Here is a 19,488-nt window from a genome sequence, read left to right as displayed (position 1 = left end):
CGTCATTATCTAACCCATGATATACATTATTACCATGTCCACAGATGAAAGTGTTTTCTGAATAACCTTTGAAGACAAAAAGCAAAATGGATGGAATAATATCATGGTATAACTTAGCAAATATAATCAGCATATGATATATTTTCATTTTTACTTAATAACTTTTAAATAGACTATGATTTTTCTGAGATTCTTTAAAAGGCAAAAAGATTTATTCCAGAGGAAAAATTCCTAAGATTCAATGTTTGGTTGTTGTTACAGAAAAAAAGCAACTGAAATCCAGATGTTAAGGCACTTTCTCCAAACTACATAATTCAAATAAAACTGGTTAAAATAAATCTGGAGTAATTGATAAAAATATGTGTTTGTCTGAATATCTGCCATGTATAAGAATTATTCGTTTGCAATGGCACATGGGTAACCCTGCCTTTTGGAATATAATGAACCCCTCAATGCTCCTTAAATATCTTTAAATTATATTCTTGCTATGCAACTTTTCCTTACATATACCTTATTTTAATGGTTCACTTTCAACACTCACAGTATTCCCATGTTAATAAAACAATCTTACCAACATACTGAATCTAATGTCAGAAACCCTGTCATCTCAAATAACATCTGCCTTTTTCCCCTCAAGGATAAATATTTTGTACAATTTTCCTTCATTTATTTTCCCAGATATTTTGGAATATCATATTTATTATTCAACACATCTGCCATTAATAATTTTTGGTACTTTTCAGCTGTATCACTGGAATAATTAGACTAAAGCATAATATATCTGGATTTTAATTAATAAGTATTCAAACATTGCATATAACCCCTATGCAATTAATCAGAGCAAAGCAAGGACATGTGTGGAGTATTGGGACTTTGCAATTTCACACTAATAAACATAGAAATCAATTCAGTGATGAGCATTAAAATGTCGCAGTGATATACTTTGAAAAGTACAATATAAACTCATCTCCAGCCACTAACTTACCCAAGACTGTGAGCTCTGCAGAGGCACTAATATTCTCATTTTTATATGTGACAACACAGGTATACATTCCACTGTCATCATCTGTCACGTTGGAGATAAGCAAGTTGCTTCCACCCAATAAAGAATACTTTTTAGACCTGCAAGACATAGGGTAGGTGCAGAGTAAATTAACATATGTATATATTAAGCAAGATACTCAGAGCTTTAAATGACCTCCACCAAAGCTCAAATTAAGACACTGGAAAGAAACTGTGTATCATAAGGGCTTGATTAAAGTCTCACTTATTGATCCAAAAATTCACTCAAGGTAAACTACTCCCATTGGAAGATTGTGTGTAGCGATCAAATAAATGAAGCAGATTAAACTTGGAAGTAACTTTAGTGCTAAAAAAAAAAAAAGATAGATAATCTAGTCCAAATCTCTCATTTTGGATTTGAGAACCTCGAGGTCTAGAGAAGTGGTACTCTGAAGTGAAAATCAATGTCCTGTGTCCTGAAATCCAATTTAGTGACCTTTGTACAAAACCATATTTGATACTGCACTAAGAGTGCTTGGCTATACGCACAGAACACACCTTGATGTGCTGAAATGGTAACTGGATTTCTTGTGTGTTCTAATGTTCTCAAAAATATTGTAATATCATATGCCATGCCTTGTTGTTATCTAAATATTTAAGGTAAATGAAATTTAAAGATTAATTTATGATTGATGGACTTACCTTCTCTTTAAAAATAAGTATGTTAAAAAGGAGAATACCAGTCCTCAAAAATCAATGAAATTAAGTAAGATCCATTTCATCAGAAAGACTAAGTATTCCATTCTATTGAGAGTTTACTTTCTAACTGTATCTTAATATTAATGTTCCAGCAATTCAAAGCCAGCCAAGTTATTCTGTCTTCCCTTAAATATTTGTTATAGCTGGGAATATGAGCGATATAGTTGAAGCTAAAAAAATTGCTCAAACTATATAATGACATGCTACATATTTGAACTCAGAAAAATTTAGTTTCATTTTTCCCCTTAGCTTTATTGAAGTACAGTTGACAAAAATTGCATATAATAACAGTGTAGACTGTAATGTTTTGGTATATGTATACATTGTGAAATGATTATCACAATTGAACTGATGATCATATCACTTCACATAGTTATCTTTTGTGTGTGACACAGAATATTAAGGATCAAACCTCTCTATATACCACTTTCTTATAATGGAATCCACCAAAATTTCTCTGCTGAAGACTCTTTGGGCAGGACCATCTCAAAGGCAGCCCTGACTTCCTCAGTTTCCTTTCAGAATTGATCTCATGGATTTTGATCTTTTCCTCATCTTCTCATCCCAGTGGCTAAATATCTTTCATATAACTGTATCATGCCAAGAAATGTGGAAAAATATTCAATTATTATGAAAAACCCTAGTACTGTAGGTACTTACATCAAATTAGAGAAATATAAATAGCAGCATATACCATACAAAAGTACACTTTACAAAAAAGTCTTAAATGTGAAATACCTGAGTTGGATGACTTCCTCGCCTCGTAACCATGTAAAACTTGGCGGAGGATAGCCAGAAACACAACATTCCAGGACAGCATCTTTTCCTTCAATGGCTACTACATTGGATGGTCTTTGCAGAAAATACAGCTGTCTATGCAGTCCTGGATCTATGAGGGGAAAACACAGTATCATATGATATATGAAAAACATTGCAAAGATAAATGATATATTTTGATTTTTTTTCTAACAAAAGATGGAAAGAAAAATGGAAAGATGCCAATGAAATTTGTAAACTCCTAAAATAGTTTTTTTCATCCCAAGTGTATAGGATTATGATATTGAAATATTCTTAGCTGTTGATGACATCATGGTATAGGGCATCAGCTTGAGGCTATTCATGTATCTGAGGCTACCCATAAGTAAGCAGGAATTGTTTACTTATCAGCATTAGAGAACAGAAAAATGTCAATAGCTTTTCTAAATGTTATTGTCCAAAACTTATTGATATGTTCAGTTTGCCTACCACCAATATCGATTCTACTTTCTTCTACATTGTTTATTGCTTCTGTGGCTGGGAAAATAAGAGAAACAAATATATTAGAATTGACATATTCAAATTGTATTAAATAGCATATAGGTACTGAGGAGTAGAATACACAGGTGCTGAGAAAATAACTGCTTTCTTAGAAAAGGAAGTCAGATTTATATAACTGAAGTTGGTTTATTTTATAACTAGTCTGTGTCTGGCTTTTTATTTTTAATTTTAACAACATTTCAAAGAGTGAGTTTGCCCCTAGAGCTGAAACCCTGGGTCAATGAAGGGCTCTGCATCCTTCTACTTCATCTGATGCATTTACTAGTTCTATATATGGAACACTATTCACTTTTACTAGCAGATAACTGAAACAGTCTTTATGCGACTTAGGAAGTCTTTTGATTCAATCCTTAAATGCATTTCATCCAAAGTTGCTAAGATTATATCAGGTGGAATAAGCAAAAAATTCACGAAGTTCTAAGCCCCAAATGCAATGCTCAAGTAGGCTTGCTGACAGTTAAGAGCTTCTATTTACCTTCCTATATAAGCTCTACCGATAATGCCTGGGGACACACCAAAACCAGTCCTTGGAGGAGGGTGTTCTACCCACGGCAACATCCTCTGACCAGACCTGTTGACTAAAATTATGTCACTCAAAGTTTATTTGAGACAAGATGCTGTGTTTTCAAGTACCCATTAAAATCCGCATCTCCTGAGGAAGACTTAATTGAAGCCATCTTCAACCTAATTCATTCAGTGGGATTAGCCAATAATCTGTCATTTTGCAGACTCAAAGCAAAATCTGGATGCAAAGAAAATGAGGCAATGAAATCTTTTAAACTAGGATCGGGGTGAGGAGAATCGCTGAGGGAGAACAGACCCAATCGGGTCATAGCATGAGCTGCTGGTGGTCAAAGAGAATATAAAGTGGGAGGGGACACAGGACATATTTGACATTATCTTTAGTCTTCATTAGCCTGACCCAACTCCACACAGGTAGATCACAGTGTAATAAAAAGGACACCAGTTCTCAAGCTAGTAGTTGGGACAGTAATTGTTATCTAAAGTATTCTTTGCGTGGAGAAATAAAATTTCACACTTTCTCAGTCTTCCCACATTTGCTTCTGGTTGTTCCAGCAACAAAAATAAATACTCTTCACAATGAAAATATTGAGAGCATTTTCCAAATGTGTTCATCTTTATTATATCAATATTGTAGAAAAATGTCTCAGAACTTTTGAAAATTGCTGATGGTATGCTTCATTTCCTTTCTTCAAAGTGACTTTTCAAATCTCGCAAATATGGTTTGAAAGACAATACTGCTTAACAATAAATTTCCTGAACAGGAAAGTTCCCAAAATATGTATTTACAAATAGTTGCCTTGATATTAGAGGCCTATGCATTTGAATATTTTACTTTCACCATCTGCTCCTCAGTAGAAATGTTTCTACAACTTACACTATACAATGCTGTTCTACAATATCCCCTGTGAAAAACATCAAGATCTACTTAATCTTCTAGCTAAAAAAGAAAAAAAAATTACCTAGGACCTATCAAAGATGCTACTAATTTACTCATGGAAGGGACACTTTTTCCTTTTATTTATTTATATTATTATTATTATTATTTTTTGAGATGGAGCCTCTCTGTCACCCAGGCTGGAGTGCAGTGGTGACATCTCAGCTCACTGCAACCTCCACCTCCTGGGTTCAAGGGATTCTCCTGCCTCAGCCTCTCAAATAGCTGGGATTACAGTCATGTACCACCACACCTGGCTCATTTTGCTATTTTTAGTAGAGATGGAGTTTCACCATGTTGGCCAGGCTGGTCTCGAACTCCTCATCTCAGGTGATCTGCCCACCTAAGCCTCCCAGAGTGCTGGGATTACAGGAGTGAGCCACCAAGCCCAGCTGAGGTTTTCCACTCAAACTATTTTACTTTATCAGGAAACAAAATCACGCAACACAAAATGGTTATTTAATATTTTATTTAAAAATTTTTATTTACCAAAGAGTTGAACAGAGAGATAGTTCAGACTATTCTCATATATCAGGTCCCCATCCCTTGCAATGCAGTTTCTCCTATTACAAACATCTTACACTAATGTGGTATAGTTGTTTTAATTCATGAACCAATATTGATACATTATCATTAACTGAAGTCCATAGCTGACATTATGGTTTACCCTTTACTTTTCATAATCCTATGGGTTTGACAAATGCATGTCATATATATGTATTAAAATATCATTTGGAATAATATCAGCATCCTAAAAATCCCTGAGCTTCACCTATTCATTACACTCCTGCCATCCCTACCAAACTCCAGGCAACCACTGATCATTTTACTATTTCTATAGTTGTACCTTTTCCAGGATGTCATATCACTAGAATCATAAAGTACGTAGCCTTTTCAGACTGGTTTTCTCATAGCAATATACATTTAAGATTCCTTCATGCATTTTCGTGGCTTGATAGGTTACTTATATTTATTGCTGGGTAATAATCCATTGTCTAGATGTACCAGTTTATCCATTCGTCTATTGAAGAATACCTTGGTGGCTTCCAGTTTTTGGTGATTATAAACAAATCTGCTATAAACATTCAAGCATACATTTTTATCAGGACATAAATTTTCAACTCAATTAAATATATTGGAATGCAATAGCTAGATTGTATGGTAAAACTGTTTAGCTTTGTGAGAAACTGCCAAACTGTCCTCTGAAGTGGCTGTACAATTTTTCATTGCCACCAGCAAAAAAAGTTCTACATCCTTGTCAGCATTTGCTATTGCCATTTTTTTTTGTATTTTAGCCATTCTAATACACGTGTAATGGTATATAATAGATGTTTTAAGTTGCAATTGCCTAATGACATATGACGTTAAACATATTCTTATGTTTACTCTCCATTTTTATATATTCCTTGGTGAGGTGTCTGTTCAGATCTTTTATCTATTTTTAAATTTATTTCTTTCCTTTTAATAATTTGTTGTGTGTTTCGGATTGAAGCCCTTGATCACAAGTGTGTTTTGCAAATTTTTTTTCAATCTATGGGTTGTTTTTTACTCTTTTAACAGTATCTTTTGTAGAAGATAAGTTTTTAATTTTAATAAAGTCCAACTTATCAACTTCTCCTTTCATGGATTATTATTTAGACGTTATACCTAGAAATGCATTGCCAAATTTGCTTACCTATATTTTTTCCTACATTATCCTCTAGAAGTTTCATAATTTTGTGTTTGAATTTAGGTTTACGGTCCATTTTGAGTTAATCTTTGTGAAAGGTATGTCTGGATTTTTTTTTTTTTTTTGTATATGGACATTCTATTGTTCCAGTACCACTTGTTGAAAAGGCGATTTTTTTCTCCACTGACTTGATTTTGCTCAAAGATCAGTTGACTGTATTTGTCTGGGTCTATTTTAGGGAGCTCTCCTCTGTTCCATTGATCTGTTATTTTGCCAATACTACACTATCTTGACTGTTGTAACTTTATAGTAAGTCTTGAAGTCAGGTGGTGTCCATCCTTTGACTTTGTTCTTCTTATTCAGTATTGTGCTCTCTATTCTGGGTCTCTTGTCTTTCCATGTAACTTTTAGATTCATGTTGTTTAACAAAATTACTTACCAATATTTAATCTTTGTTTTAAAATATCAGTGGTCCAGGCATCACTGGACTTATTCAGCCAAAAATAAAAGAACCATCGACTTTTCCATTTTCAGATAGAGCATATATGGTCCAGATTACTCCAATCTTGACTTGGCTCATTTCAGTGATGTTTGTTACCATCGTAGCTTCATAGGCATTGGAATTTGTGACATTCATTATATGAAAATGTCAGCTTTTGCCAGAAAAACATGATCTTATTTCCCCAATAAGTTTGGTATTTCTTGATATCATTTGATAAGTTCAAATAGTAAGAAAGTTCCCCCAAAAGGAACACAATTTTTCATTAATAGTAAGTAGTTCATACATTTTACAACTTTGTGCTAGATTAATGATCAAAAAATTTTTTAATATTCTCTAATCCAAAAGGGATGCCTTTTGCTCTTGTTGTAAGTCAGGCCTGGCATTGTATCTTGCTTTGACTGGTAGATTATGGTGAAAGTCACGCTGCATGAGCTCTGCAGCCACAGTCTCAAAAGGCCTTACAGCTTTTGCCATTGCTGTCTCTGACACTACCATATAAGTCTAGCCAAATGGAAGACAGAAAGTCACGTGGAGAATAACTGAGGCACTCAGTCAACAGCCAGCACTAGCTGTCAGGCATGTGAGTGAGGCCATCTTGAAACCTCTCTCTCAGCCAAATGCACATAAGTGAGGCCAAGTGTAACCAGCAGAGAAACTGTTCATATAAACTATAGAATCATAAGAAATCATAAATCATTACTGTTTTGTCATTAAATTTTTTAGTTTATTATGCTGCAAAAAATAACTGAAATATATACATAAAAATGAAACCAAGATCTCAGAAACTTAAAATACCAAATAACTTTGTTATTTCAGTTTGATTTTTAGTTTGTTTTTGCACTGCTGAAATGTTCTACAGAAATATTAAACTTGATATCTGCCTTATTTTTCTCCTTTATTTACAATATGAGTTTTAGAGAGGAGGATTAAGAAAGTATATTTATATTTTTAAATGAGGAGGATAAAGATGCAATTTTCAAGGTTAATGTTGTGTGATGGAATTATGGGTGGTTTTTTCATCTTTGGATTCTTGCGTATTTTCTAAAGGTTTTAAAATAACATGTAGTATTCTTAGAGTACAGAGTTATCTTAAACTCTAGTATTGCAAAGTGTGTAGAAATTGTACCAGGAGCAAACAATTATAAAAGTTAATGACTAACATTCAAGGCACATATTTAAGAGCAAAGGAAAATTTTTCCTCTAAGCTCGGTAAGAATAGATTAAAAGGCCCTGGGAGATGTGAACTTAAAATTCTAGGTTGTGAGTCTTGTTGACTAAATTGATTTTAATGGAACCATGATGAAATTAGTAATTACTGATTAAAAATCATTTGTGTTCTCGTTATATGGGCACCACTATTCATATCCAAATGCAATTATTCAGCTAATAGAATATAAAGACTTTTCCAGTAAATTAATGAACATAGTTCAATTACAGGAGAGGGTATCAGAATGCAAATTTGTAATGTTCTATTTCATAAATTGGTTGACACATACATGGTCATTTTCCATTTTATTCTCTAAGATACACATATATTTCATATACTTATATGTATCTATGACATATTTTAAAATAAAACTGAGAGAAAAATATAAGCGTGGGTCCTAGAAAACATATTTGACAATAGCTTTATTCAAGCCAGCAGAAAAAACGGATTTTTTTCTAATGTCAAATTTTGGTATTAAAATCTACAAAAGCATACCTCTTTAATGTGATGCTCATGAACGTAAATGTACAAAGTTATGTAACTATTTTTCTAAATCGATTAAAAGCAGTAATGCTTTACTTGAACTCAAGCCTAGTTTAGCATTTCCCTATTGGGGAGAAAATGTTAACCTGATTCTTTGAACTGGTCTGTTTGTTATCCTGGTGGCAGTACAGATAATCCTCCCAGAGAGCAAGAGGGTGGTATGGAAATAAAGAGAAAACAGTCATTACAGTGATACTGATCTCAGGCTACACAGGGTGCCTTAAAATGTGGAACCACCTTATGGCAATACGTTGCCTTTGCTATCCTTTCCTTTCTCTCTTTCCTCTTCACTTTTTTCTAAATAGAAATATTGACCTACTTTAGCTTAATCTGTTATCTGAGTTGAGGATGACCAGTCTACAATCATTACAACAAAGAACAACGATGCAGACAGTGAATCCCAAACTGTTGGGTCTCAGGAACTTTTGTGCTTTTGAAAATTATTGAATATCCCCTTGAAGCTCTTTAGCTTTTGGTTATACAGGATATAGCAACAAATACATTCCATACTAAAAATCAAAACAGATTTTTAAAATATTTGTTCATTAAATATTTATTCTTTTTGAAACAGAGTCTGTCTCGCTCTGTTGCCCAGGCTGGGTTGCAGTGGCATGATCTCAGCTCACTGCAACCTCCACCTCCCTGGCTCAAGCCATCTTCCACCTCAGCCTCCCAAATAGCTGGGACTACAGGCACATGTCACTACGTCCAGCCAATATTTTTTATTTTTTTGTTTTTTTTTTTTTCTTTTTTTTGAGACGGGGTTTCACCAGACTGCCCAGGCTGGTCTCAAACTCTTGAGCTCAAGCAATCTGCCTGTCTCAGCCTCCCAAGTTGCTGGGATTATGGGCATAAGCCACTGTGCCCAGTCCATTAAATATTTATTTTTACCCCATCAAAAATAATATTTTTAAAAAAACACCTATGTCGGCCAAAACAAAATTATTATTGAGTATAGTGGTAGTTCTTTCCATTTTTATAAATCTTAAAAATTATTGGTTTAATTTAAAAATACTTTCTGCATTGACATTGTTCTGTTATGTTGTTTTGGTCGAATTACATAGAAACAATCTGATCTCAAACAAACATGTAGTTGGAAAAGGGACGTGTACTTTGATAGCCTTCTCACATAATTGTAGAGATATCCTTGAACACTTCAGCAAAACTCAATAAGCAGGGTTTTGAAAATTAGTTGTAATGTGAAATCTAGCACCATATTTATAAACGTTTTGTGCTATGTTATGTAAAAATCTACTGATCTAGCTGGTATTTTGAATAGATCTTTTACCCATGCATGATTCTGTCACATCAATCACTGGTTATTTGGATTGGTACATTGTATTAGACACATCTTCCAAATGTTGAAACATTTATAGATTAGCAAAAAGTCTCATATGCTACTCTCACCACCAATCCCATCAGAAAGGTGCTTGAATGTTGGGAAGCTGTCAAGCTCCCAGTGGCAGATACATATTTTGCAAATTTCTAACTTAAAAACTTGAATTTCATTCTTGGAAGTAAATATTATTTTCCTTGAAGTAGCTGGCTCACTTTGTTCATTTTTGAGAAATGTGTAACAGGTATCCAAGTCTGAATAGCAAGTTTTTCTATTGACTGTCCTTTCAAGTAAAAATGGTGTTTCATGAAGGAAAAAAAAAAAAAAAGGTAGCTAATTCAACTTGAAACACAAATGACCTCAGAAGTGTTTACCATGCAAAACCCATTATACTTTTATTTTTGCGTATGTATTTTCCTATGTTGACACATGTGGAATACTAAAAAGATGTGTACTTTAAGGATCGAGACAATAAAATTAATAATTTTCACTGCTTTTTCATGCACATTCTTAAGCCAACATGGTAAAAAACTCAAAAGATATATATTATTATTAAAATAAATCTTTGACCTTGCAGAACCCCTGAAAGCATCTCAAGAAATTCCAAAGTTCTAGGTATCTACCATACTTTGAGAACAAATGCAGACACAGTGTCATAAAATTAATCATGTTTCTGAAATACTCAAGAAGCCCATTTTCCTTCAACATAGAAATAGTTTTGTATCTTTCAAATAGAAATTGATAAATATATTTCTTCTTTTTCCCTCTTTCAGTCCCCTTTTCCTTCCTTCCTCTTTTCTGCCTCTCTTGCCCCTCTTATTTTGCCTTTGAGAAGATAGTGCAAAATTAAATATGTTCAATTACTATATTTCAGCAATAGTTTGTTAAAAGTCTAATAGCATCATGGATCATATAACCTGACACATTTACTTACACTTAATATATTCAGAAACAAAAAGTCAACTATCATCAGGCCCCATCCCCTAAAGAAGGGAAGATGTATTAAAGGAAGAGAATATTTCCTTTTTAAAGAATTGTTTTAAAAAAGGTGAAAACATTACAATGGTCAAATTAATTGAGTGTGTGTGACCTACTGAGGGGCATATTCACTGTCCATATTCACAGATTTTCCCAAATGTCTTTGGGGCCACACTATTTTATCTTCCCTCATGGTAGATGACTAGGTTGGTCATATAAATTATCCAACCTGGGACCCTAAACACTCCTTACAATTATTTTAGGACACTGGGTGTGATCAAATGTATCCTGAGTAAACAAGAATTTATGCTAATGCAGTGATGACTACGGCTTTCCTGTAACAGGGCCATTTCCCTAAACAGTTATTTAGGAACCTTAACATGAAATTTACGGCACTGAATCTAAAGAATAACTGAGACACAGAGAAATTAAATTATGGACTGTTGACATCTGCGTTGGCAAGAAAAAAATACCAGTTTTCACAACTTAATAACTGTCTTCCTCAAAATAACCAGTAGTTGCTTTTAATTTTTATGCTTTCTGAATGCAAAAGCCTTTTTTCCTCATTGTGTACTCCTTGGTTTTCTTTATTAAATTCCTGCCTCCATGGAATATCAAACACATTTCCAAATGGAAATGAAAGGGCACTGCAGGCTACTGTGGGGTATTCTCTTTGATTTCTTCCCAGGCATAAGAGCTACAAATTAATTTAACTTCAGAGAGCTAGTTTGCTCTGTCTGCATCCTCAATTTCAAGCTAACCTACTGTTCACCTGCTGGCTGCTTAGCCATCCCGCATCTAGTTCTGTTTTAGAATATTCAGCAGGTACCGTGAGCCTTCAAACACCAGTAGGTACTCTACTATGTGCTCTGAGTGAAAAATTCCATGAAACTCCTTCTAACTCTGCGTTTAGAATATTCTTTATTGAAAAACCAGCCTAATCCAAACTGATCACGGGAATCCGAATTTATTTAATAAAAAAATGAAAAACTCCATCTGGCTGTAAGCCAAGGAGCTTTGAACATGGAGGGAGAAAGGAGCCATTTCTCCGGAGCTATTATTCACCACTCTAGGATTCTATTATTTTCCTTCCTCATTTACACCAATTCAGTACTAAAAATGACATTCCCTCTCTGTAAATATTCCTACATCTGTTCATATTTCCTCTTTCTTTCTCTATGTACACATACATATTGCTATTTCTAGTTAGAGTCTGGCGGAAGAAAGGAAATCATCTATTCTTATCACTGGCGTATGGCTTCTACCCCTTGTGTCTCACAGCAAATTTTAAGTCTATCAGATTCATTTTGTAGCAAGTCTGAAGGAAGTGATTTTTTTTATTTTTAGATTTTTTTTAAAAATTTTGCAGCTGACAGTAGAATCCCAGAAAACAAATGTTGCCATTATGATGTGTCAAAGTTAGTTTGGAGAATCCAAAAATCTTCATGATGTATAGATACATGCATAAAGCAGCATTAAAAACTTTCCAGAAAAGCAATGGGTTTGTGATTTTGGCTCTTGTTGTTTGATAATGAACCAAAGCATTTGGACTATTTCCCATTTTGCCAGTGTTGAATCAATAAAGGTGTGCCTATAATTTATGACTAAATTTGTCTTTTTTTATGTTCCAGGAATAAATAGACGGCAAATGAGGCCAAAGAAGGAAGCAAGCTCTACGGGTCTTTTCACTATTTTTTTGTGACTTTTGCTTCATGGGTTGTAAGTCTGGATCCTACACACCCTCAGGGAGGTTTTCTTGTTCATGTGAGAGTCACGGATGATTGCCTGACCCTTAAGATGACCCACCTAAGGCTGTTAAATATCACATTCATAAGTAAATGCAGAAATGACCATATTTTGGCCTCATGAGACTCTTGGGAAAAAACAGGTTCTCTCCTTTCCAAGACATATTCATTCCTTTACGTGGAGGACAATCTCAAATACATTATTTTTGCTTTTGAACTTACAGATAATAGTAACTTTTCAGGGAATAGTAGCTAAGAGAATATAATATAATCCGTATCTAACATCACTCAAGGTCAACAATAAAAATAGAAAAAAAAACTGGTTGATTTGCTGAGGGGGAGATCACTAATTTTAGAATGATAGACATGACTAGAAAAACGTAATCAGTCCCCAAGTTTTTAAATGTTCAACTTGGAATCCTGAGCCTTGTTGATGTCCATCCAAATAGCACTGGGAAATAAATAATTACGTTTTAATTCAGAATCAAACAGAAACTGTCTATGTATCCACAGTAAGTCAGGTTAGGCTTATCAACATATTAGGCTTTGTTACATCTGAATGGAATGTCATCAGCTCCATGTGAAAGACTGGTTACCTTGGTTATTGCACATTGGTTAAATGACCTGACCTACTATAACTAATTCCACTACAATAGGATTGTCAATTTACTCCTGTGCTCTGCCTAGCCCTAGTTACCAAGGAGGGCAGGCTAAAGTTATCATGTGGTGTGGAGAGGGGCACAGAATGACGTGGAACTTAGTTGTACACAATAAAAGGTATCCTATCTTCTTTTGGTGTGATTTGTGTGACAGCATAAACTGACTTAAAACTATTTTTTATTAATCTAAAAATAAAACAATCTCATATTTCATAAAATTGATTTTTGACCATTAATTATTGTGTTATAGCATGGCCTTGCGGCTTTTAAGGATTAGATTTTGTCTTGCTAACCTGAATTGTTGAACTCTAGGATTATAAAGGCAGAGTTGAGGGTGAATATGGAGTGAAATAATAAATGAGATCCTTTATAGTGAAAAGATTTGAAAACGCTGACGTCGTCCACCCTTTTCTCTTAACAGATAAGGAAACTAAGGGTTTGAGAGGATTAGAATTGTTCATGGGTAATGAAGATCAAACACTATCAAGCTTATTTATCTCCTGACTCCTATTTCTAAACCAGTTCCTCTTATACCATATCATACAGCAAAGGAAAATAATGTTACTGGAGAGGTAAAGAAAGGTAAAATCATGTAGCAATGTTACTAGAGAGGAAGAAGATGCAGGAAACTCTGACTTCTCTTAGATGTGAAAATAAAATGCAGAAATGTGCTAGGACTACAGATAAATAGCTTAAAGCATGTGTAATGAACTACCAGTAGACAAATTAATCCTTATGAGACCCAGAATCCAAAATCAGGTAATTTATTACCAGAGAAATAATCTTGACATGAAAATAGAATTATTTAAAACTGGAAACTCTAAAATGCCAAGATAATTATAATAGCTACTGAGGACTTTGAAGTTACAGGCATTGTGCTTGTCTTGTCAAACTCAAGCCTCACAACCACCCTGTGAAATACGTGGTATTACTTGCTACATTTTATAAGATAAATAAAGATTCAGATTAAGTAACATGCCCTAAATTGTACAATTACCAGGTGGTGAAACCAAGATTTGTACTTAGTCATTCTGTGTCAGACCCCATGATATTAACCACTTACTATAACAGTTCAAGTTGGGAACTTTTAATATTTATTAACTGGTCAATGTTAAGTCAATGTTAGCAGAATCCATGGAAATAGACTGTGAGAGTCCATATGCAGACCTTTTCATGCCATCCGAATTAAATCTGATATATCTAGAAAACATGGACTTCATCTGGCTTAAATACAATATGATCATATACTTCATTTTTTTCCAGTATATATGAGAGGAGCACAAGAAATCATTTTATCCATCTTAAATCTATGAAAGGCTAAGTGCACCCTGTTTATACCCTGGTATAAGAAAAAGTTTTCTTCAAACCAGATTTTTAAAAGAAAACACAGTATGAGAAACTCCCACAATGCAGCAAAATAAATGTTAAATATGAGACAAAAATATCAGGTAATGCATTAACCTAATGTGCTGTTCACTTCCGTTTTTTGGGTGTATGTTTATGTCAGTGTATTCATTGCTCAAAAACCTTCAGCGATGCCCAATCATCAACAAAGTTAATTGAATCAAGTCTAAATTCCTAGGCATAAATTCCCAACTTGAACCGTTATAATAAGTGGTTAATATCATGGGGTCTGACACAGAATGATTAAGTACAAATCTTGGTTTCACCACCTGGTAATTGTACAATTTAGGGCATGTTACTTAATCTGAATCTTTTTTTATCTTATAAATAAAGTGAGCTAAATTTCTCATTCTGCATTTATCATCTACTGGAATCATTGTACAGACAGTTCTTCCCTTATGACCTATAAAAGTAATAATCTATACAAACCTTCCAAATTTCCCAACTAGTTCCTTGTCTATGTTCATTTAGAACTAGAATTGTGTACCTGAATTTGCCCTTCTCTGCCTTATGTTAATCATAGGGCTACACGAATTAACTACCTGGCTTAATAAATTTTAAAAGTGAAGAAAGTGTCCTCTTTGTTATACAGATCATTATTCCATAGAAATTGAATCTATTTTCTATAATGTAACTACACTCTATTTTTATAGAAAACATAGAAAATAGAGTAGTTTTGAAATGTAAGTAATATTTAGCAAAACTGAAAAGTTTAATGTGCCATTGAGTAATAAATTCTTAGTGATGAAGAAAAATCTAAAACTATTTGTTTTAAAACTGAAGACAGGATTTTCCTTTCAAATAAGATGGATTTTAGAATGGTTTCTGCTAATATTTAATTTGATAAAAATATAGACAAAAATCATGTATATTTTAGTCCAATTTATTTCTTTAAAAGCCAAGGTATCTATTTAGATAAATATTTAGTTAAGGTCTATACAGGACTCAGAGTTATCTAACTGTAGTTAAACAAATAATAGATTGAATTATCAATTGATCAATTCAATTAGGCCATTAGGCAAACTAAAGAATTCCATTGTATAGGCCAGTAATTGTAGTCAGTCTAGTGCCCAAAGCAGATTTATAATTCTGCAATTCAATCTCCTGCTTGGCACTCAGACATGATGCGACATGAATAAAGTGAACTTGACAACCACAATGGCTGCTTCCATTCATCACATGTTCGCCATCACACACAATCAGACATTGTAAAACATCTCAACTCTTAGTGCTTTGTTATTGATATTTTAAAAAATGCTTTAGAACAATGTATTACTGATTCTGTTACACATGTATAATTTCCATAGCAAAAATTCAATTTGTCTTAAAACATTAATCAACAAATGAAACTAGGTACTAATTTTCCTACCTTTAATGAAACAAATAATTATCTTAATCTAGAAGAGATAAAACTTTATGGGAAAATATCTTCTAAAAAATCTATAATTTGTTTTAAACACAGTAACACTACTCTCCCACTTCCAGTCTCAATGAAAAATGCTGCCAACCAGCTTTTGTCAGAGTCTGGATTCCATCCCTTCACCCATAAGCCGCATGTGATATGTTTCCAGGACCAAACCAAACATCATTTCTGGATCTTCTCTGATGTTGCCTTAGTAGCTGCCTTTGGTCAATTCTCTCCAGGATGAGCGCTGTAGCATTCCACCTCATCCTCCTTACCATTTAACTCCCTTCCTTCCAGCTTCTTCCCCTTTATCGCTTCCTGCCTATGAGCCAGTCAAACAGAATATATACAGTTCGCCTGAAAAGCTTTTGATCTCTATTTTCTTTATGCTTTTCACGTGCTGCTCTTTTTCCATGGTGTATACTTCTCTTTGCCTAGCTAGTACTTGTTGGTATTGCTCTTATGAGGGTAATGGTGCTCTGTGTTTTCTTCTTTCACAGCACAGCCTACTTGCTTTGTCTATTTCTCCCATTGGACTATAAGCTTTTGTAGGGCATGGTATTTCAACATTTCATTCCTAGCAACCATCAAGATGCCAGGTATGTAAGACTCATTCAAAAGTTAATTGAACAAAGTATTTACTTAATGAATAAAGTGAAACTGGTTGCTGAAAGACAGCACTTTAAAACCACTGTTTGTTAAACTCTGAATTTAATAGACCTCAGTTACTTGGTGATAGAAGACACCTGATATATAAAAGAGTCAACCTGAAATAAGTTTCACATAGACTTGAATAAGTATATTACATTAAATATTATTTAGAATTATATAACTATAAACACACATAAATTCAAACACTTCTTATGAACTATGGTAAAAATTAATGTTGGGGAAAGTTGCAAAATTTCTCATTAACATCTACGTCTCAAATGAAAGCAAGATATAAATTACTTCATCAGTCAACATGGTAATTTAGTGACTCCAGAAAAAGATATACCTTTCAAGAGTTCTAACCATTCTGGTACCATGTTGAATAGTCCTAAGTCATGCTAATAATATGATGTTTGTATATGTGCATGTATGTATTAACATGTATACACACATATGTATTATATATGTAATTTATTACTGCCTCACATTGGTACTTACAGAGAGTGAAAATTGATTCATAAAGGATTACGATGATTTTTGAAATGAGAGAATGCTAAGCGGCAACTAAGAGAAGCAGAGATTTGCCATTCATTCATTCATTCATTCATGCTCTCACTCAATCTTGTACTTATTGCGCATCTGTGAATTTGACCTCTAAACCAACTTGCAAACTTGAGAATGTGTTAAAAGCATTCTCCTTTAGCAGGTTCTTTATTTGGCAGCTAGCATACGAGACAGGCTTAGCCAAGTATGACAATAACCTGTGTGTGTGTGCGCATGCATGTGTACACACGTGCATGTACTATCTTAACTCAATTTTTTCTAAAGTTTATATTTGAATTCATATAATTTAGATAAAAATCCTCATTTGATGTGATGCCTTTACAAAAATATCAGTTTCAATTCAGCTAAGAAATGCTCACACATCTCAAAAGTACAACATGTTCTCTATTTTAGGTAAATTAAGAAAACAAAATTTGGCTTAAAATAAATCTCCATGGTTTACAATGCAAATGGCTGTTGCAAGGTGAACAAACAAAGGTAAATGGGGATTTGATTATAATGTCTCTGTTTCTTTTAAAACTGCATTTCAAATTTAATATTTCATTAGTTCAACTTGATTCCTTAATACCACTGGAAAACAGATTTTCCTGTCATATTAAGATAAACATATGCTTGCCAATTTTCCATGCAGCTTACCTTGGCTTCCCATCTGATATACTCAACAGATGCATTATTAATAATATGTGAATATAAATATTTAAAACTTTGTGTATGTAATGGATACGTAAATAGATGCATGTATGTTTTGGGAATAAATGCTAGCTTTGCTTCTGTCATTGCCTAGCGGATGAAATGTAAGTGTTACCAATGGTTATTGATACATTTAAGTCAGTATCCCTGTGACTAATGGAGTAGAGAATCTACAAAAGAGAAGTTTTAGAGATGTCCTCATTAAAGCACCTGGAAACTTTCAATTGAATTGCCCATTTGCTTTTAGAATTACAAGAATGCTACTCTCTGCATAGCTGAAGTACTTGTGATAACTATACACAGTTAAGAGCGCAGAGACCGAAGCCAACATCCATACTTTGAGATGTAGTCAGTTCCAATTTCTCTAGTGCGTGCCTTTTTTGGGATTCTCACAAGAGCGTCTAAGTCAGTCTTACAAGTTCGGCTAAAAGAGAAAGTAGGCATTACATGGGTATACTACAGTAGACGTTATTGGAAGAGAAGAGATCTTAGGGAACATCCAATTCAACCCTAACTATTTAGAATCGCAAAATGAGGCCAGTGTCTTAGGGATTTGCCAGAGAAGAGAAAGTAAAATAAGAGTTGGAGAGAAATTACTTTTTTTTAATCATCATATCAATCACACCCTATTGTAATTACTTACATGTGTGCATCCACCCAGAACTCTAATGGGCCAGGCTCTGGGACAGTCTTTGTCACTGCCGGATTCCTAGTACTTAGCACAGTGCTTCTCAGAAATAAGCATGTGAATGGACAAGTAAATGATTGTTCAGGCTGGGGGCAGCGGCTCATGCCTGTAATCCCAGCAATTTGGGAGGCGGAGGCCGAGGCAGGCAGATTGCTGGAGCCCAGGAGTTTGAGACCAGCCTGGGCAATAGGATGAAACCTCTTCTTTACAAAAAAATACAAAAAATTAGCCGGGTGTGGTGCCACAAGTCTGTGGTCCCAGCTACTGAGGCTGAGGTGGGAGGAACACCTGAGACTGGGAAGTTGAGGCAGCAGTGAGCTGTGATCGCACCACTGCATTCAGCCTGGGCAACAGAGTAAGACCCTAGTCTAAAAAAAATATGTATATATGAATGATATGATGTATATATACATGACATATATCATGTATATATGATATATATCATTCATATATACATGATATATGTATATATCCATGACATATCATGTATATATCCATGACATATCATGTATATATCCATGACATATCATGTATATATATCTACCAAGTATATATGATATATATCATGTATATGATATCTATCAAGTATATATGATATCTATCATGTATATGATATATATCATGCATATAGGGTATATATATAATACATATCATGTATGTATGATATAGATGATATATACTATGCATGATATATTTAAAATTTTGTGCATGTAATAGAAACGTAAATAGATGCATGTATGTGTTGGGAATAAATGCTAGCTTTGCTTCTGTTATTGCCTGGTAGATGAAATGTAAGTGTTGTCAATGGTTATTGATACATTTAAGTCAGTATCCCTGTGACTAATGGAGTACAGAATATACAAAAGAGAACTCTTCACACTTTACCGCATTTTCTGTCTGGCACTACAGT

General features: G+C 34.1%; 1 protein-coding gene across 5 annotated transcripts in view; it reads right to left on the bottom strand.

Moving 5' to 3' along the window:
* DCC (DCC netrin 1 receptor) overlaps positions 1-19,488 on the bottom strand; it is a 1,195,251-nt gene that overhangs the window by 606,001 nt on the left and 569,762 nt on the right. For all 5 annotated transcript variants that reach the window (XM_034943737.3, XM_003827228.5, XM_034943736.3 and 2 more), the window contains 2 exons: positions 2,500-2,650; positions 986-1,122 (listed from right to left, as the gene is read on the bottom strand). In XM_034943737.3, the coding sequence (XP_034799628.2) occupies positions 986-1,122; positions 2,500-2,650 (288 nt within the window). The remainder of the gene's footprint in view (positions 1-985; positions 1,123-2,499; positions 2,651-19,488) is intronic.

The sequence above is a fragment of the Pan paniscus genome, chromosome 17, assembly GCF_029289425.2.
Source record: "Pan paniscus chromosome 17, NHGRI_mPanPan1-v2.0_pri, whole genome shotgun sequence".
Lineage (NCBI taxonomy): Eukaryota > Metazoa > Chordata > Mammalia > Primates > Hominidae > Pan > Pan paniscus.
This window is presented reverse-complemented; position numbering and strand designations above follow the sequence as displayed.